This window comes from Sciurus carolinensis, chromosome 12 (assembly GCF_902686445.1).
Source record: "Sciurus carolinensis chromosome 12, mSciCar1.2, whole genome shotgun sequence".
Taxonomy (NCBI): Eukaryota; Metazoa; Chordata; class Mammalia; order Rodentia; family Sciuridae; genus Sciurus; species Sciurus carolinensis.
The window spans coordinates 72,645,612-72,659,535 of record NC_062224.1 but is presented as its reverse complement, the minus strand read 5'-3'; the positions used below and the strand labels follow the sequence as shown (position 1 = coordinate 72,659,535).

The following is a 13,924-nucleotide window of genomic DNA, read 5'->3' as shown; positions in this document are numbered from 1 at the left end:
CAAATGTGTACCATAATTCCTTGACATTAAATTTAAGCACAACATCATAAACATCAACACTATGTTAATGTATGTATTTGTGTCAAAGAACAAAACTCTGTTGTTTAGAGACAGGTGGGGAAAAAATTCCACATTGGAGTCCTACATGCTCTGGCCTCTCCGCCTCGTCCCTTGCCACTTATTGTGCTGTCACTGGACTTCAAATGTCTGAGCAAATGTCGAAGCAGGTTTCCCTCCCTTGGGGCTAAATCCATAGGGATTTTTGTATAATTCAAAAGGAATAAAAAGTTGTAACATATTAGCTAAATGCTGGCTTTCTATTTTAAGTTCACAAATGGAAATGACAAATGGGGACAATCAAATAAATGATTAACTTTTAATAGTATTCCAATTAAATCAGGAGGAAGGGAGATAAAAGACCTATTTCTTGTGATTTCAGTCTTCTCTATCCTCTGTAACACTAATGCAGAAAAGGGAGACTTATTTCATTGAAAGAATTCTTAGTGCTACATTTGGTTAGCTCATGCAAGAGTTTATCTACCTCATTCTAATGCAATTGTGATTTTTTTTAAAAAAACAAAATATAAATATAAAACTGTTTCAGACATCTAAGAGTACAAGGGAACATGTTGCCCATGAAGCCACATGGATTATATATAGAATCAGGGACAAATCTTTAAATGTAAGTATTTTAATTTTCCCCATTTATAAAATGGGTAAGACTATAATACCTGTTATGATTTATATATGAGGTGTCCCCCAAAAGCTCGTGTGTGAGCGCAAGAATTTTCAGAGGTGGAATGATTAGCTTATGAGAGTTATAACCTAATCAGTGGATTAATCCACTAATGGATTAACTGGGTGATAACTATAGATAGGTAGGGTGTGGCTGGAAGTAGGTCACTGGGGAACATGGCTTTGGGGCTTATATTTTGTCCCTGGTGAATGGAGCTCACTCTCTCTGCTTCCTGGTTACCACATCCTCAGCAGTTTTCCTCTACCACACCTTTCCACCATGTTCTGCATCACCTTAGGCCAAAAGCTAAGGAGTCAGCCAACTGTGGATTGAATCTCTACAAACCTGAACCAAAATATTTTGGCCACTGTGGTGAAAAGCTGACTAAAATAACACCCAAGTGTCACACTATAGCCACATCCTCAAAACAACTGGGGTAGAAGATGCTCAAGTCACGCATTCAAAACTTAAAAGAAATGTTCTTCTTAAGTTCACTTCCTAAAAACTGAGCCAGAGCATGAAACTATGCCACAAAGAAAAATGTTCCTCCATACTCCAATTTGTATTTAAACAAAATGCCACACATTGTTTGACAAAAACATAGACCCCTTGAGTGTTGCTGATGTTTATTCACATTGGTCATAACTGTTAAGTTATTCCAAAGTTGACTGGAGGTATAGCTCAGTAGTAAGAGTGCTTACTCACATGTAGGAGTCCCTCGGTTCAATCTACAGCACCACAAAGGGAAGGGGAAGAAAGGTTATTTCAAGGGTTTTGTTGGGATAACAAGAATCTCAGAGTGGGAAATCAACACAAAAGATCTAGTCTCATCCTGATAGTATACTTGAACTTGTTCCCTAAAATATCTGTCAGAATGGTGGGTCACTTACTGCACATAGTTCAGCTATTTTGGGACATAAGGTCAAGAACCTGAAGCACTGAAATGAGTCCTGTTTCAAAGAAAAAAATCTGGAAGGTGCTTAAGTCAACTTTCAAGAGCTCACTGACACATAATGTACATAGCCTATGAAGAATGACAAGCCAAATATGCATTTGAATATTCCTATAGTTCACCAGGAGAAACTATAGTAAGCAAATACAGAGTATAGGCAGCAGAGTCAAAGCACCTGTTACAGAATCTGAATTTCCTCATGCATCGGGAGAAATTCAGCAAGTATCATTGTCATGACTTGGATCTGGTATGCCACCCACGAGGCTCAAGTGTTGAAGGTTTAATCCCCAGCATAGCAATATTCAGAGGTGGGGATTTGGGGAAGGGAATGGATCATGAGGCTCTGACTTCATCAATGGATTAACCCACTGGTGGATTCACAGCTGAACAGACTACAGGGAAGTGGTGGAAACAGTAGGAGGAGGGATCTAGCGGAAAGGAGTGGGTCTTCAGGGTACATACTTGAGGACAACTCCTTTTCCCTGGCATCTTTCTGTAAAGCTTTCTCTTGGCTTTTTGGCTGCTATGTGGTGAGCCACATTGCTCTACTGTGATCCTTTGCCATGGTGTTCTGCCTCACCATAGCCCAGAAACAATGGATCCAGTCAACCGTGGAATGAAACCTCTAAAACCATGAGCGAAAATAAATCTTTCCTCCTCCAGGGTGATTTTCTCAAGTATTTTGTCACAGTAGTGAAAAACTACCTAACACAAGCATAATCTTTCTAAGCTTTGTTTTCTCTGTAAAGTGGGGAAATACCTACTCCTGGGGGGGTCATTTGTAAGAATTAACAAAAATAAAATTCAACTAAAGCACATAGTACACAGTCTAATGCATGTTAAACTTTCAAGAATGTGTTATTAGTCTTACCTTCAAAATCTTGGCCATTCATTTTGAAGCAGACTATTCAAGTTTCATATCAACAAAACATGAAAAAGTCACCATCTGCTAATGCAATATCTGTACATGAAATAACTTTTTGTGGCACCTTAAACACATTCCCAAATGGCTTAATGTCAAGACAAAGCTCACAAAGAAGTTGCTCTTTGCTATTGCTTATGTTATAACTTGGGAATTTTGTTTAATGCTCTGCATTAATGAGGGAACTTCTTAGAATAATATTACAACAGAGAGTGCAAGAAATACCAGTGAGGTCAACGCAGTTCTATTAACTGTCATCTAACACAGAAATATTTTCCTTGAATACCATTAAAGCTTTCTCCTTTTCTTTGTTCTGCTTTTTGAAGGCAGTAGGAACCCAAATTTTGCTACCAATAATTTCTGTTTTTGACTTGGCAGCATAATGATCCTCGGGAAGAAAAAAAAAATCACCTTGGCAATGTCTTCTTCAGAGATTTTTACAAAATAGATGTTGTTCGGATAAATTAAGAAGCAGGTTCGTTAAGTAAGCAAAAACAAATCCACTTGTTCCTAAGTGACCTGAGTAGCTTTATATTTTTTAGAGAGAGCCTACTTGGAAAATGCTACACCCTTTAAATGACCATTTTATTAAAACGGGAAATATGAAACAGAAGGGTAATTAGACAAGTAAGTTGCTCTTTGCTACCCCTGCTGATAGAGTAAACCCAGAAGACTCTCAAGAGTTCCCACTGCCATAAAGAAATCAAGATTCAAGCTGTGGTTGCAGCAAAACAGGTCTGAGATAGTTTTTCTTTATATCCTGGGGGCTCTGGACAACTGGCTGGAGAGAGAATGGCAGCTAAATGAGTCAATGTATAATTTGTGCTCTCTCTCATGTATATGCACACACACACACACACACACACACACACAACTGCCATCTCTAACAGGTGGAAATAGGACATATACCCTATGGGTTGTAATGAGATAGCTCAGAATAAATAGGACCTCTAGACAGACAGTCCTCTACTGTGGAAGAAGAGGGACTGCCTCACCCTCTGTACTCACTTCTTCTAACTTAAAGATTTCCTAAATGATAGGTCAGCCCTATTAATCCATGAGTCAGAGAAAAAGTTACACAGAGACAGGCAATTCTTGATGGATTTAAGATCTGTCAGGCCAAAGGATTGAAGCTGGGCATAGATGACATGACCCTTTTCAGACAGTGTCTTCAACTTTGCCACAGTGACCTCCTAGCTCTAATATAGACTTCAACTCACCATCCGTGAGAGATACTCTGGTCTGCTCACTTACCCAATGAAGACCTTTTCTGCACTGATTCCCATCATTATCTGTGTCTTCAGAGGCCCCATTAAACTCCAGGTATGAGGCTGGTTTCCTCAGACTGAATGCTAAGGCAAAGCCCCTCCCTAAAGACTGTCACTTGCATGTATACCTCAGGCTCAAACTCCCTGCTTAAACCTATTAACTTGGCTGATTCCTGGGCTATCCAGTGTCCTTTCCTAGTTCCAAATCCAAATGACTATGTCCAGTCTCTGCTGAAATGTGTGCATATGACCCCAGTATGGAGCAGGAAAGATTCCTTGTTGGACTGAGGCTATGTCAAGCTTAATAAAGTTATAGGATGGACCTAGGAATGTGACCTCATCTGACTTTTAATCCCATCCCTTCTTTATCTGCAGTGGGACCTGGGACAAGTCACTAAAACTCTCTGAACCTTGGATTTCTTATGTGCTTAAAATCCAACACCCAGGATCCCACCTTTTTGTACTGAATGGGGTTTTATTGTGATTATTGTGATTATTAATCATGAATAACCTATAACCTTTCCATATTCAACAGTGACTTACTGCAAATGCTGATTCCCAGTTTCTGTTTTTACTTTATCCTGTGATGATCATAATTCTACTATATTGATCATATTTCCTACCTGGAATCTTTGTGCTTGATATTTTTAGATTTTTTAAAGTGGGGGGGGGATAAGCATAGATGGCATTGATCATCTCTGTAACAGAAACATACATTGAAGAAGTCAAATCATATATAAAAATCAAATAAGAATATCTATAAATACATAGCAACTATATTATTTAACAACTTATTTTTCCTCCTCATAGGAAATATTTAAAAGGCATTTACAATTAAATAACCTTCCTCTTCTCCTCTCCTACTGCTATCAAGATTTTTATTTTAAAAATATAACAGCAAAACTTCAGATAAAATTTGACTAATAGCAGACATATGAGATTTCAGATGCCCACAGAAATAAAACTATACTGACTATACCTCAATATATTGACAGAGATGGCAGGTAGGAAAAGTGAGGAAATAAAGAGTGGAAGTTTTTTGAACACAGGTAAAATATATAATCAATACTTCAATTCCTAAGTATTTACATACCTATTAACTGCTCTATTGCTTCTTCAACTCTCACTTAACTTGAAATATATAACATTTCCTGATAGTCTACAAATGTGAAAAGTATATAGTTTTCAGTTAAGACAAAATTTACAAAATAGCAAGAGTCACTATCCATGTCTATCAAACCACGGTTGTACTACGGTTCTATCATCTCCATCATCTCCATTATCTCCATTATCTCCATCATCATCATCATCATCTCCTCTATAGCACCTTTGTGCCATATATTAGTGTGGATTTCTGTAGGCATTCTGTCATTTCAAAATATAACTTGCATGATTCAATAAAGAAAGAATGTAGTCTAACTGCTTCCCTACACACTTAGAAATGGAGACTCTTAGAGTCCAATGGACCTGCTCAAAATCACAGTGCCAAGTAGTAGAAAAATTGGAATTAAAAGCTAAACCATAATATTTTGCCAGGCACTTGGGGAAGCTAATTACTATTTGTTGAGATTTACTTAAATTTATTTCTATCCTGTGATTTTTTCCCCCTACCAGGCTGCTGCTATTTCCTCCTCCTTTTCCTTTTCAGATAAAGGAGTAAATTCTTTCTGGAGCTAAATCACTAGCTCAAAGCATTATTAGCCTCTAATGTTGGCGAAAACTTCTTGAGCTTAAGTCCTTTTTTCTCTTTTCATGCTGTTGTTTCTCTTCATTTGACATAAGGTCACATATTGAAGAGTAAATTTCCAAATAAATTTTCACTTATTGATGTGCTTCTATAAAAAACTTTGGAAAGCACTTTTAAGGCCACTGGTGCTGTCAAAGCATAAAAAATTTTAAGAGACCTTGGGTTGGTTCAGCAACCAATCTGGGTATATATGATACCCAGATTCTAACTTCTCCTATCTCCAGCTCACCATGTCCCAGACCCAGTGTCCACACTGGAACAATTTTCACCTTAATGGGTATAATTAAGCACACATAGCTTAAAGCAATTACAAACTTGTCTCAGGTCCAGGGTTTCCATCTGACAAGCAAACCTTGACAATAAGACAAAAGTCTTACCAGATCAAAATTAGCCAACTCTTACTGTCTCTGACAACAGTAACTAATTTTGATCTGGTTGTCACTCTAGGTCACACGGCATGGTGAGCACTTAACCTGAAATGTCCTGTGTATCTGTGTGTGTGTCTTACAAGAGATTGAACCCAGGGCCTTTTACATGCTATGCAAACGTTCTAGAACTAAGCTACATGTCCAGTCCCCTCACACAATATTTTATCCAATATTCACAACATTTTATTTGTAAATATTAGTGATATCATCATATTACAGATTATAAAAACAAAGATCAGAAAGGTTAAGTAGTAGTTTCTTAAAGGCAAGTAAATGTCACAAAATAATTTCTTGGCACCAAATAATTAAACTGTTTTTTTCTGTTGCCTGATTCATCTACCTTTTTCATGGAAGCTGACCTGGTTAGGGAACAGAAATGTCATGTGTAAATGTAGCTCTTTTGCTCACCTGCAAGAGTTTAGGAGAAAAACACTTGAGTTGCCAAAGTGAAACCCATTGTGCCAATAAATATCAAAACGTCCTTCAGTTCTCTGATCACTGAATTCTATACCTACATAAAATAATTATTGCTTTCATAAAATGTCCCTGTTTGCTACTGACAAAGAGAAAACTGAACCAGTATGTCCTACAGTAGCCTTTAAATAACCAAGGAGAGAGATCAAAATAAAAATAAATCTTGACCAGATTTATAGGTACACCTTGATTAGTTCTTGTTTTTTCCTTCAAATAAGCAATACCTGAAAAAAATGAAAAGGGAATGTTGAGACCAGATATCAAGTAATAGATGGGTTTTCTCTGACATACAGTATGGTATAATGCTGAAAAAATAATGCTGGCCCATCATTTGAGACGTTTACCAGCAAAGTAGAGCAAGGAGAAAGATGAGGGGATTTTTCAGGATGCTGAATGGTCCTACCACTTGGACCTAAATGAATTATTGTTTGCTAACAGCACTGCTTAAAGTTTGGTGATGGTGTGACAGTATGTTGTTTTCTCCAACACAACTGTTCCTTGAGGGATTCTGTTCGGTTGGTTTGATGTGGTTTTCTAAGGTTTTTGTTCATTTTGTTTTGTTTTCGCTTTAACTGGTAATGATTTTTTAATTCAAAAATGCCAGTTTTAGGCTGGGGGTATAGCTCCATGGTAGAGCAAGCACTTGCCTACCAGGTGTGAGGACATTGGTTTGATTCTCAGTAGCACACATGCACACACACACACACACACACACACACACACACAAAGTTAAGAATGCTAACATTGAAATCAAACATCAGGAGCTGGGGTTGTAACTCAGTGGTACAGCGCTTCCATAGCATGTGTGGGGCACTGGGTTTGATCCTCAGCACCATGTAAAAATAATTAAAATAAAGGTATTGTGTACACCTACAACTTAAAAAAATCAAATATGATTTGTTCATTCAGATATAATTCTGGTGCCAACAAATGAGAAGGCATAACTAATAAGAATTTAATTCTGCACACAGCGATACAACTGGAATTCTCCAACTAAGTCATCACTTCCCTTTCATGCTCCAAACTGCACTCAGCTTCTCAAAAGGATATGCCTCAATTAGGAGAAATGCCACTCAATATAACTAAGAGTTATTATTTGTAAAATGGGAAAGGCCTCAGCTTTCTATAAACCACCTTTTTAATGAAAACTTCATTTCCCTCAGGCAGCCCTTTATCTACGATGCGTTTGGCGAGTTGAATAAAAATACCTGTTAAAGGAAAGAAGGTTCCCATCAAAGCTGTTGAAATCTGATTTCATTTCAGATTCTAGAACTAATGCTGTTTTTTGTTTAAATAGATTTTGTCTGTCAATTTCCAGACCCGCTGTGCCATCAGCCTGTATGGACTGCTGTGGTCAACACGGGGGTTGTAGCAGCAAATTTTATTATGGACTGGTAATTGAATTGAACAGGTTTACATTTGAATAGATTTACTACATCATGATCTCTGACATACTGCGTGGGACTGAAATCCCTCTACATCCATAAAGATACGTTTAAGACGGTATCATTCTCTCCAGGCTTAGAAAGCAAGTCTTGGGCCAAGAAGATGGCCAAACATAATTGTGCATTTATATGCAGGGTGTAATGCAATATTTCACTGCATTTTTTAAGTACAAAAGAAAAAGGAATATTCCATATTTACTCATAACTATCCCAACCTTTCTGTTTGGAGGAGGGGGAAGTGAGGCTCAGAGAACTGAGATTTTACTATCCAAGTGGGCAGAAAGAAGTAAAGGAAAATAAATTATTATTTGAGCATATCAGAAATGGCAGCAATTCCCTTGAAAACAGATCCTCTAAAGGCTTGATAACAGCAACTGAAGAGGTGTGAAATATAGATAAGCAGAGTCCCGTTTACTTTCACCAACAATGTTTAATTAAACATAGTTCACACCTCTCTGTTCACTCTTGCCACTCTTCAGGAAATGCTACTGTTAGAAGCTACAACTGGAAAAATTATTTAAGGGAAATTTTTTTTTTATTTCCCTCTTTAGATCTAGAAGGACAATCACGTGAGTAAATTATAGTGGTAAAATCAAACTCATCAAAAAAATCTATATTCCTGGAAATGAAGGTGAGTCTCTATGCACTTTAGTTTTGGTGCAGGTGGGGGATATTCCAAATCTAGGACACATTCATTTAAGATATATACATTGACAGATTACTTCTATAACATTTAAAACAACTGACTTGCATTTTAAAAATCATGATTCTTCAACTTTCAAGAGTTTGAAATGGCTCTTAATTAAGCTTTCCTTATAAGCATAAGTTTAGCCTGAATCTCTACTGCCTAACGAAGTGGCAATATAAATATAATGCAGACTAAAAAGTGCCTATCAATTATTATTACAATCTGATTTTTTGTGTGTGTGTGTGGTGCTGGGAATCAAATTGACATTCTGAACTGTACTTTGCTTATCATTCTGCTATTCATTTTAAGGCCAAGAAAGTTTTCCACCTCAACCACAGTACACAGTTACCATCATCTTAACTAAAAGGAAAATTTTTTCTCTTATGGGTTAGATTGTCGTTGTTGAGTTTTTATGTCTGTGTTTGCCTTTGTTGAAAATGGTCCTTTTGTCATTTTCATATAAATTCTCACTAGCAAGAGAAACTGAGTCTGTTTTCTCATTTTTACATTATTGAAACCTAGAATAGTCCCTGGCACATTGGAGGATCTTAATATTTACTAAACACATGATTAACTGTGAAAAATCCTAACAGTGCCAAAGTCCTCATTTTTATTCACCAGTGTAACCTTGACACCAATCTTAATGTATCCCTCCTTCTACTTCTCCATGCATATATCATCAGTGGTGTGTAGCTACTTTCTCCCATTCTTTCTTCTTTCCATGTCCCTCTCCCCAACCCCTACAGACATACATATAAATTGAGTCATACACTAGAACAGTTTGCATTTTACTTTATCTTTTGCTTGGTAATGGGTGTTGATTACCTTTCATGATGCTTTAATTATAAACATCTATGTTTGTATATAGCTCTTTTTCAAGAGATAAGCAAAGCTGAAGAAGAATTTGAGAGGGTGTGCACTGTTCCTAGTGGACAAATAAGGGGCAGACAAGTATGGTATAAATTCCATGTACTGGAACAAAATCTAATGTACTAATTCTATATCATAGCACCAGAGAAATCTTGGAAGTGAAATAAACTAGGTAAAATTATGAGATCTAGTAATGACACACCCAAAGTTCCAGTTCAACTTGGTGAATGAATACTTGGACCCATGCAGACTTAGAAGTTAAAAAAAGTGAGGACATCCAGTAACAACAAAATATACAAACTAATAAGGTAAATCCCAGAAATAAAGCATATTTTTGTGATGCAACAGAATCTATACTTTTAAAAATTTAATTAACCTAATATTTTCCAAGCTTCACCATGTTTTGTCTTTGTTTTTTATATATTGTCATATTTACTTTAAACACTGATAAATTTTCTGAAGAGGAAGAAACAGAAAGGTCCAAATGTAACCTGTTAAATGCATACCTTCAAAACACACAAATGTACAGAGACACGTTAAAAAATAAAACACTAAATGGTAGGTCTTCTAAAGAAAAGAACAATTATTCTCTATCTCTAATCTGAAATGTTTGTCTCAATAAACATGATGAAATATACAAATATTTCAGCTCCTTTGAAATGTGTAGAATAGGTGAGAGGCATCCAGCAATCCACGGGTTCAGTTCCTGGCTCCAGCTGTTATAACTGGGTAAACTTAGGCATTTTGTTTAACACAGGATACATGTTCAACTGTTCATATTTTGTGTTTGTTGTTGTTATCCCTGACTAAAAGCAAATGGAAAGCAATTTTAATATCATATCACAAACTCTTTTTAGTAGAAAATAAGGTTGGAAATTATAAAGAGTGCTTTAAACACAAGATTGACTTAAAAAAAAAATCTGTGAACCACAGCTAAACTATGGAACCAATCTAGGTGCCCTTCAACAGATGAATGGATACAGAAATTGTGGTATATATACACAATGAAATATTATTCAGCCTTAAAGAAGAATGAAATTAAGGCATTTGCCGGTACATGAATGAAACTAGAAAATATTATGCTAGTTGATATAAGCCAATCCCAAAGAACCAAAGGTCAAATGTTTTCTCTGATATGTGAATGCCAATTCACAATAAGGGTGCGGGGAGAATAGAGGTATTTTGAATTAAACAGAGGCATCTGAAAGGAGGGGCGGGGGTATGGAGGTAGGAATTACAGTTGAATGAGTCAGACATTATTACCCCATGTGCATATATGATTACATGACCTGTGTAACTCTACATCATGTACAACCAGAAGAATGAGAAGTTATAATTCATTTATGTATGATGTGTTAAAATGCATTCTACTGTCATGTATAACTAATTAGAACAAATTTTAAAAATCCGTGAACACGGTAATGAGATAAAAAGCAAAAAGACAACATCAGTTAGGTTGCTTGTTTGTCGTCATCTTTTTCCTTCTGCAAACTGTAAAGAGGACAAGACCAGAAGTGTGAAGCATACCTGGTGTGCTCAACTGCAAATCAGATGCATCCTGCCTTGTCCTTCTGGCTGATGTCAAGCAGTCAGCAATGACGCATCAGAAAGTTCAGGGGCCAAGAAATGCGGAGCACTTACTGCTACCCCAGCTTTTTCTGGCTTTTTTAAAATTAGTGGAATTCCCTGTACCTCCAAATCCCATCCCCCGAAACCTAAAGCACAGGGACACTAGACAAGTGCCTTACCTTCTTTCAGCATGCCCACTTTTAGACACTTCATGAAGCGGCAAGCCTGGCAGGATTTACGTCTGCGCTTTGTGATTTCACATTCATTCGTGGCAGGGCAGCTATATTCTATGTTACCTAAAACACAGAGTTGGAAGAAAAGAAGCTATTAGACTTGCAAGACCCAGGAGATATCAGCATCCCAAAGAAAATGTCAACTCTGTCACTCCTGCTCCCTCCTCCCCCAAAAGTCACAGCAGTTGCTTCTCATTGGGAATGTGAGAAATGAATCTGCTACTACCTCTGAGGATGCATTGAACAACAAGAGTACATATACTGAAGCTTTTGAAAAACTTAAGTTTAAAATGAGGATTTTATGATAATAAACTTCTTTGACATTTATTTTGGATCCTAAATTTTTGGAAGACTGTTACTTTGCATGGAGGGACTCAGGAAAGGAGCAATAAGCAAAGTCCACCTGTGCAAAGCACACTGTTTTACAACATTTGGACCAAAGGGGACTAGCACTTTGATGCATCAGACTTATGGTTTTTCCGACACTGAACAACATAAACCTTATAGTACAAAATGATCAGGAGGTCAATGTAGAGCTTTATGGCAAGTTCCTAGAGGGAAGGGATAGGAATTACATAGGTCTCCCTGCAAGACTTACCAGCTACCAGAGCTGGTAAATGTTTCTTTGCTCAGTAAATGTTTACTGATGATGAGGAGGAGGATGTTGGTCACCACTACTGAACACCATCATCAGGTTTGTTACATGATTTGCATCATTAATTCCAAACACTTATGCTCCATGAAAATGTAATAATTAAAAATAAACCGCTAGGAAGTTATATTTTTAATATTAGACTTTACACTACTTGTGGAAGTGCCTATACATTAGAAATGGTAAATAAGCAACAAGGAGAAGATCCATACTTTAAATATTTCTCAGAGACAATGCCAGTATATGCCCACAGCATTGTAAAGAAACTGTCTTTAAAATAAAGCTTCTTTCCTCTATCAGCTCTGTCACACAGAGCTTGAAGGTCTTTCGCTACTTCCTAACCCTTTCCCCTTGTGATTAAGTGCATTAGTATCTTAATGAAAATGCATTCTGTTTATTGCCCTCTTGGGAAGGGGGAGGTCATCACACCAAATGCATAAATTGTCATCAGAGACGGTCCGAGCATAATTGCAATTTTGCTGCTCCATGTTTGCAATACTCAGGGTCCCTCCAAGTCCCCTGAAACATGCGCAGATTCTAGTAATTAGCATAGAGGCTGCCTGGGACCACAGCATTGATGAAATATTTCAGAGTTAATCACACTTTGTAAACACTGATTTATATTGACTACCTTTCTCCAGACTGATGTCTCCTCATTAAATATCACATTAGTGGATTGCAGGATTGTACAGACTCAACTACTCAGCAACTGCTAATTCAACAGGAAGTAATACCTAACCACTTATAACTAGTGAAAATTGGTTAAGTATGCATGACTTAAAAAAAAAGTCTGTGCATTATAACTAGAGCTAAGCCTATCATAACTGACTAAATTAGCATTCTAATTTAGGATAAATAATATTAAAAGCAACTGCTTTTAACATGAGCTTAAACAATAAGACTGATGTTATTCACATAAATAGGAACACTGACCATCATCTTCTCAAAAATATTCATAATGCTACACTCATAGAAATCTAAGAATAAGTCAAAGGAACCAGACTTGCTAGGTCATGGCTGAAAATAAAAGGATTTAGAATCTGAACATTAGATGAACCACTCTTCATTGCAGAGTTCCTAAAACCATCTCTGAAAATTTATTTTGCATCAAAAGACTATTGCTAGTAATTTTCTAAGAGTTAGTGTACCACTATCAGATTCTTTCATTCTCTGTGACTTTCTCTATATTTATTTAAAAAGAAACGTAGGCCTTTGCTGTCTTAGGAAAGACTGAACAATGACTGCTTAGAAGGACTAGAAAAAAAAAAGTTTGCTAAAACAGCATTTATTTTTCTTATGTGCCTGAACAGGGGTAAAAAGTAATACTTTGTCCACTTTCCCATTTTGAGGCATGGACATTGGTCCCACACCCTTACACCAGCCTGGAAATTTCTCCTGGATGACCTATCACCACAAATTAACACAATCATCTTTCTTTCTAAACTCGTACTTCGTCCTCCTTGGAAATTATATCCCAACACTTCATAGCAAGGCACTTATGACAGGAATATAAATCAAGTATGGGTGCTCAGACCTGGACCAGGACAGCTACCTCCTCCATTCTCGCCCACTCTGGCCATGCTGCACACTGCTATCTAGTTCCTCTCCTACGATTTTTCCATCATGTCTCTACCCTAATTTAAAAAAAAAAATCAATATGGGGTTGGGGGTATAGCTCAGTGGTAGAGCGATAGTGTAGCATGCACAAAGCCCTTGGTTCATTCCCTTCCACTGAGGAAAAAAAAAAAAAAAAAAAGAAAGAAAAAAAAATTTCAAATCACTTCTTGGGAAGTTGAGGCAGGAGAATAGTGAGTTCAAGGTCAACCTGGGCAATAAGCAAGCCCCTCCCACTCCCCCCAAAAAAGAAAGATCAATAGATTTCCTATGCCCTCCTGAATTAAATATAAAATATTAGATTAGCAAATAAGTTTCTCTCCCAA

At 37.0% G+C, this 13,924-nt stretch overlaps 1 protein-coding gene across 10 annotated transcripts in view; it reads right to left on the bottom strand.

The window, feature by feature from the left end:
- Esrrg (estrogen related receptor gamma) overlaps positions 1–13,924 on the bottom strand; it is a 589,781-nt gene that overhangs the window by 135,760 nt on the left and 440,097 nt on the right. For all 10 annotated transcript variants that reach the window (XM_047520875.1, XM_047520880.1, XM_047520876.1 and 7 more), the window contains one exon: positions 11,279–11,395. In XM_047520875.1, coding sequence (XP_047376831.1) covers positions 11,279–11,395 — 117 coding nt within the window. The remainder of the gene's footprint in view (positions 1–11,278; positions 11,396–13,924) is intronic.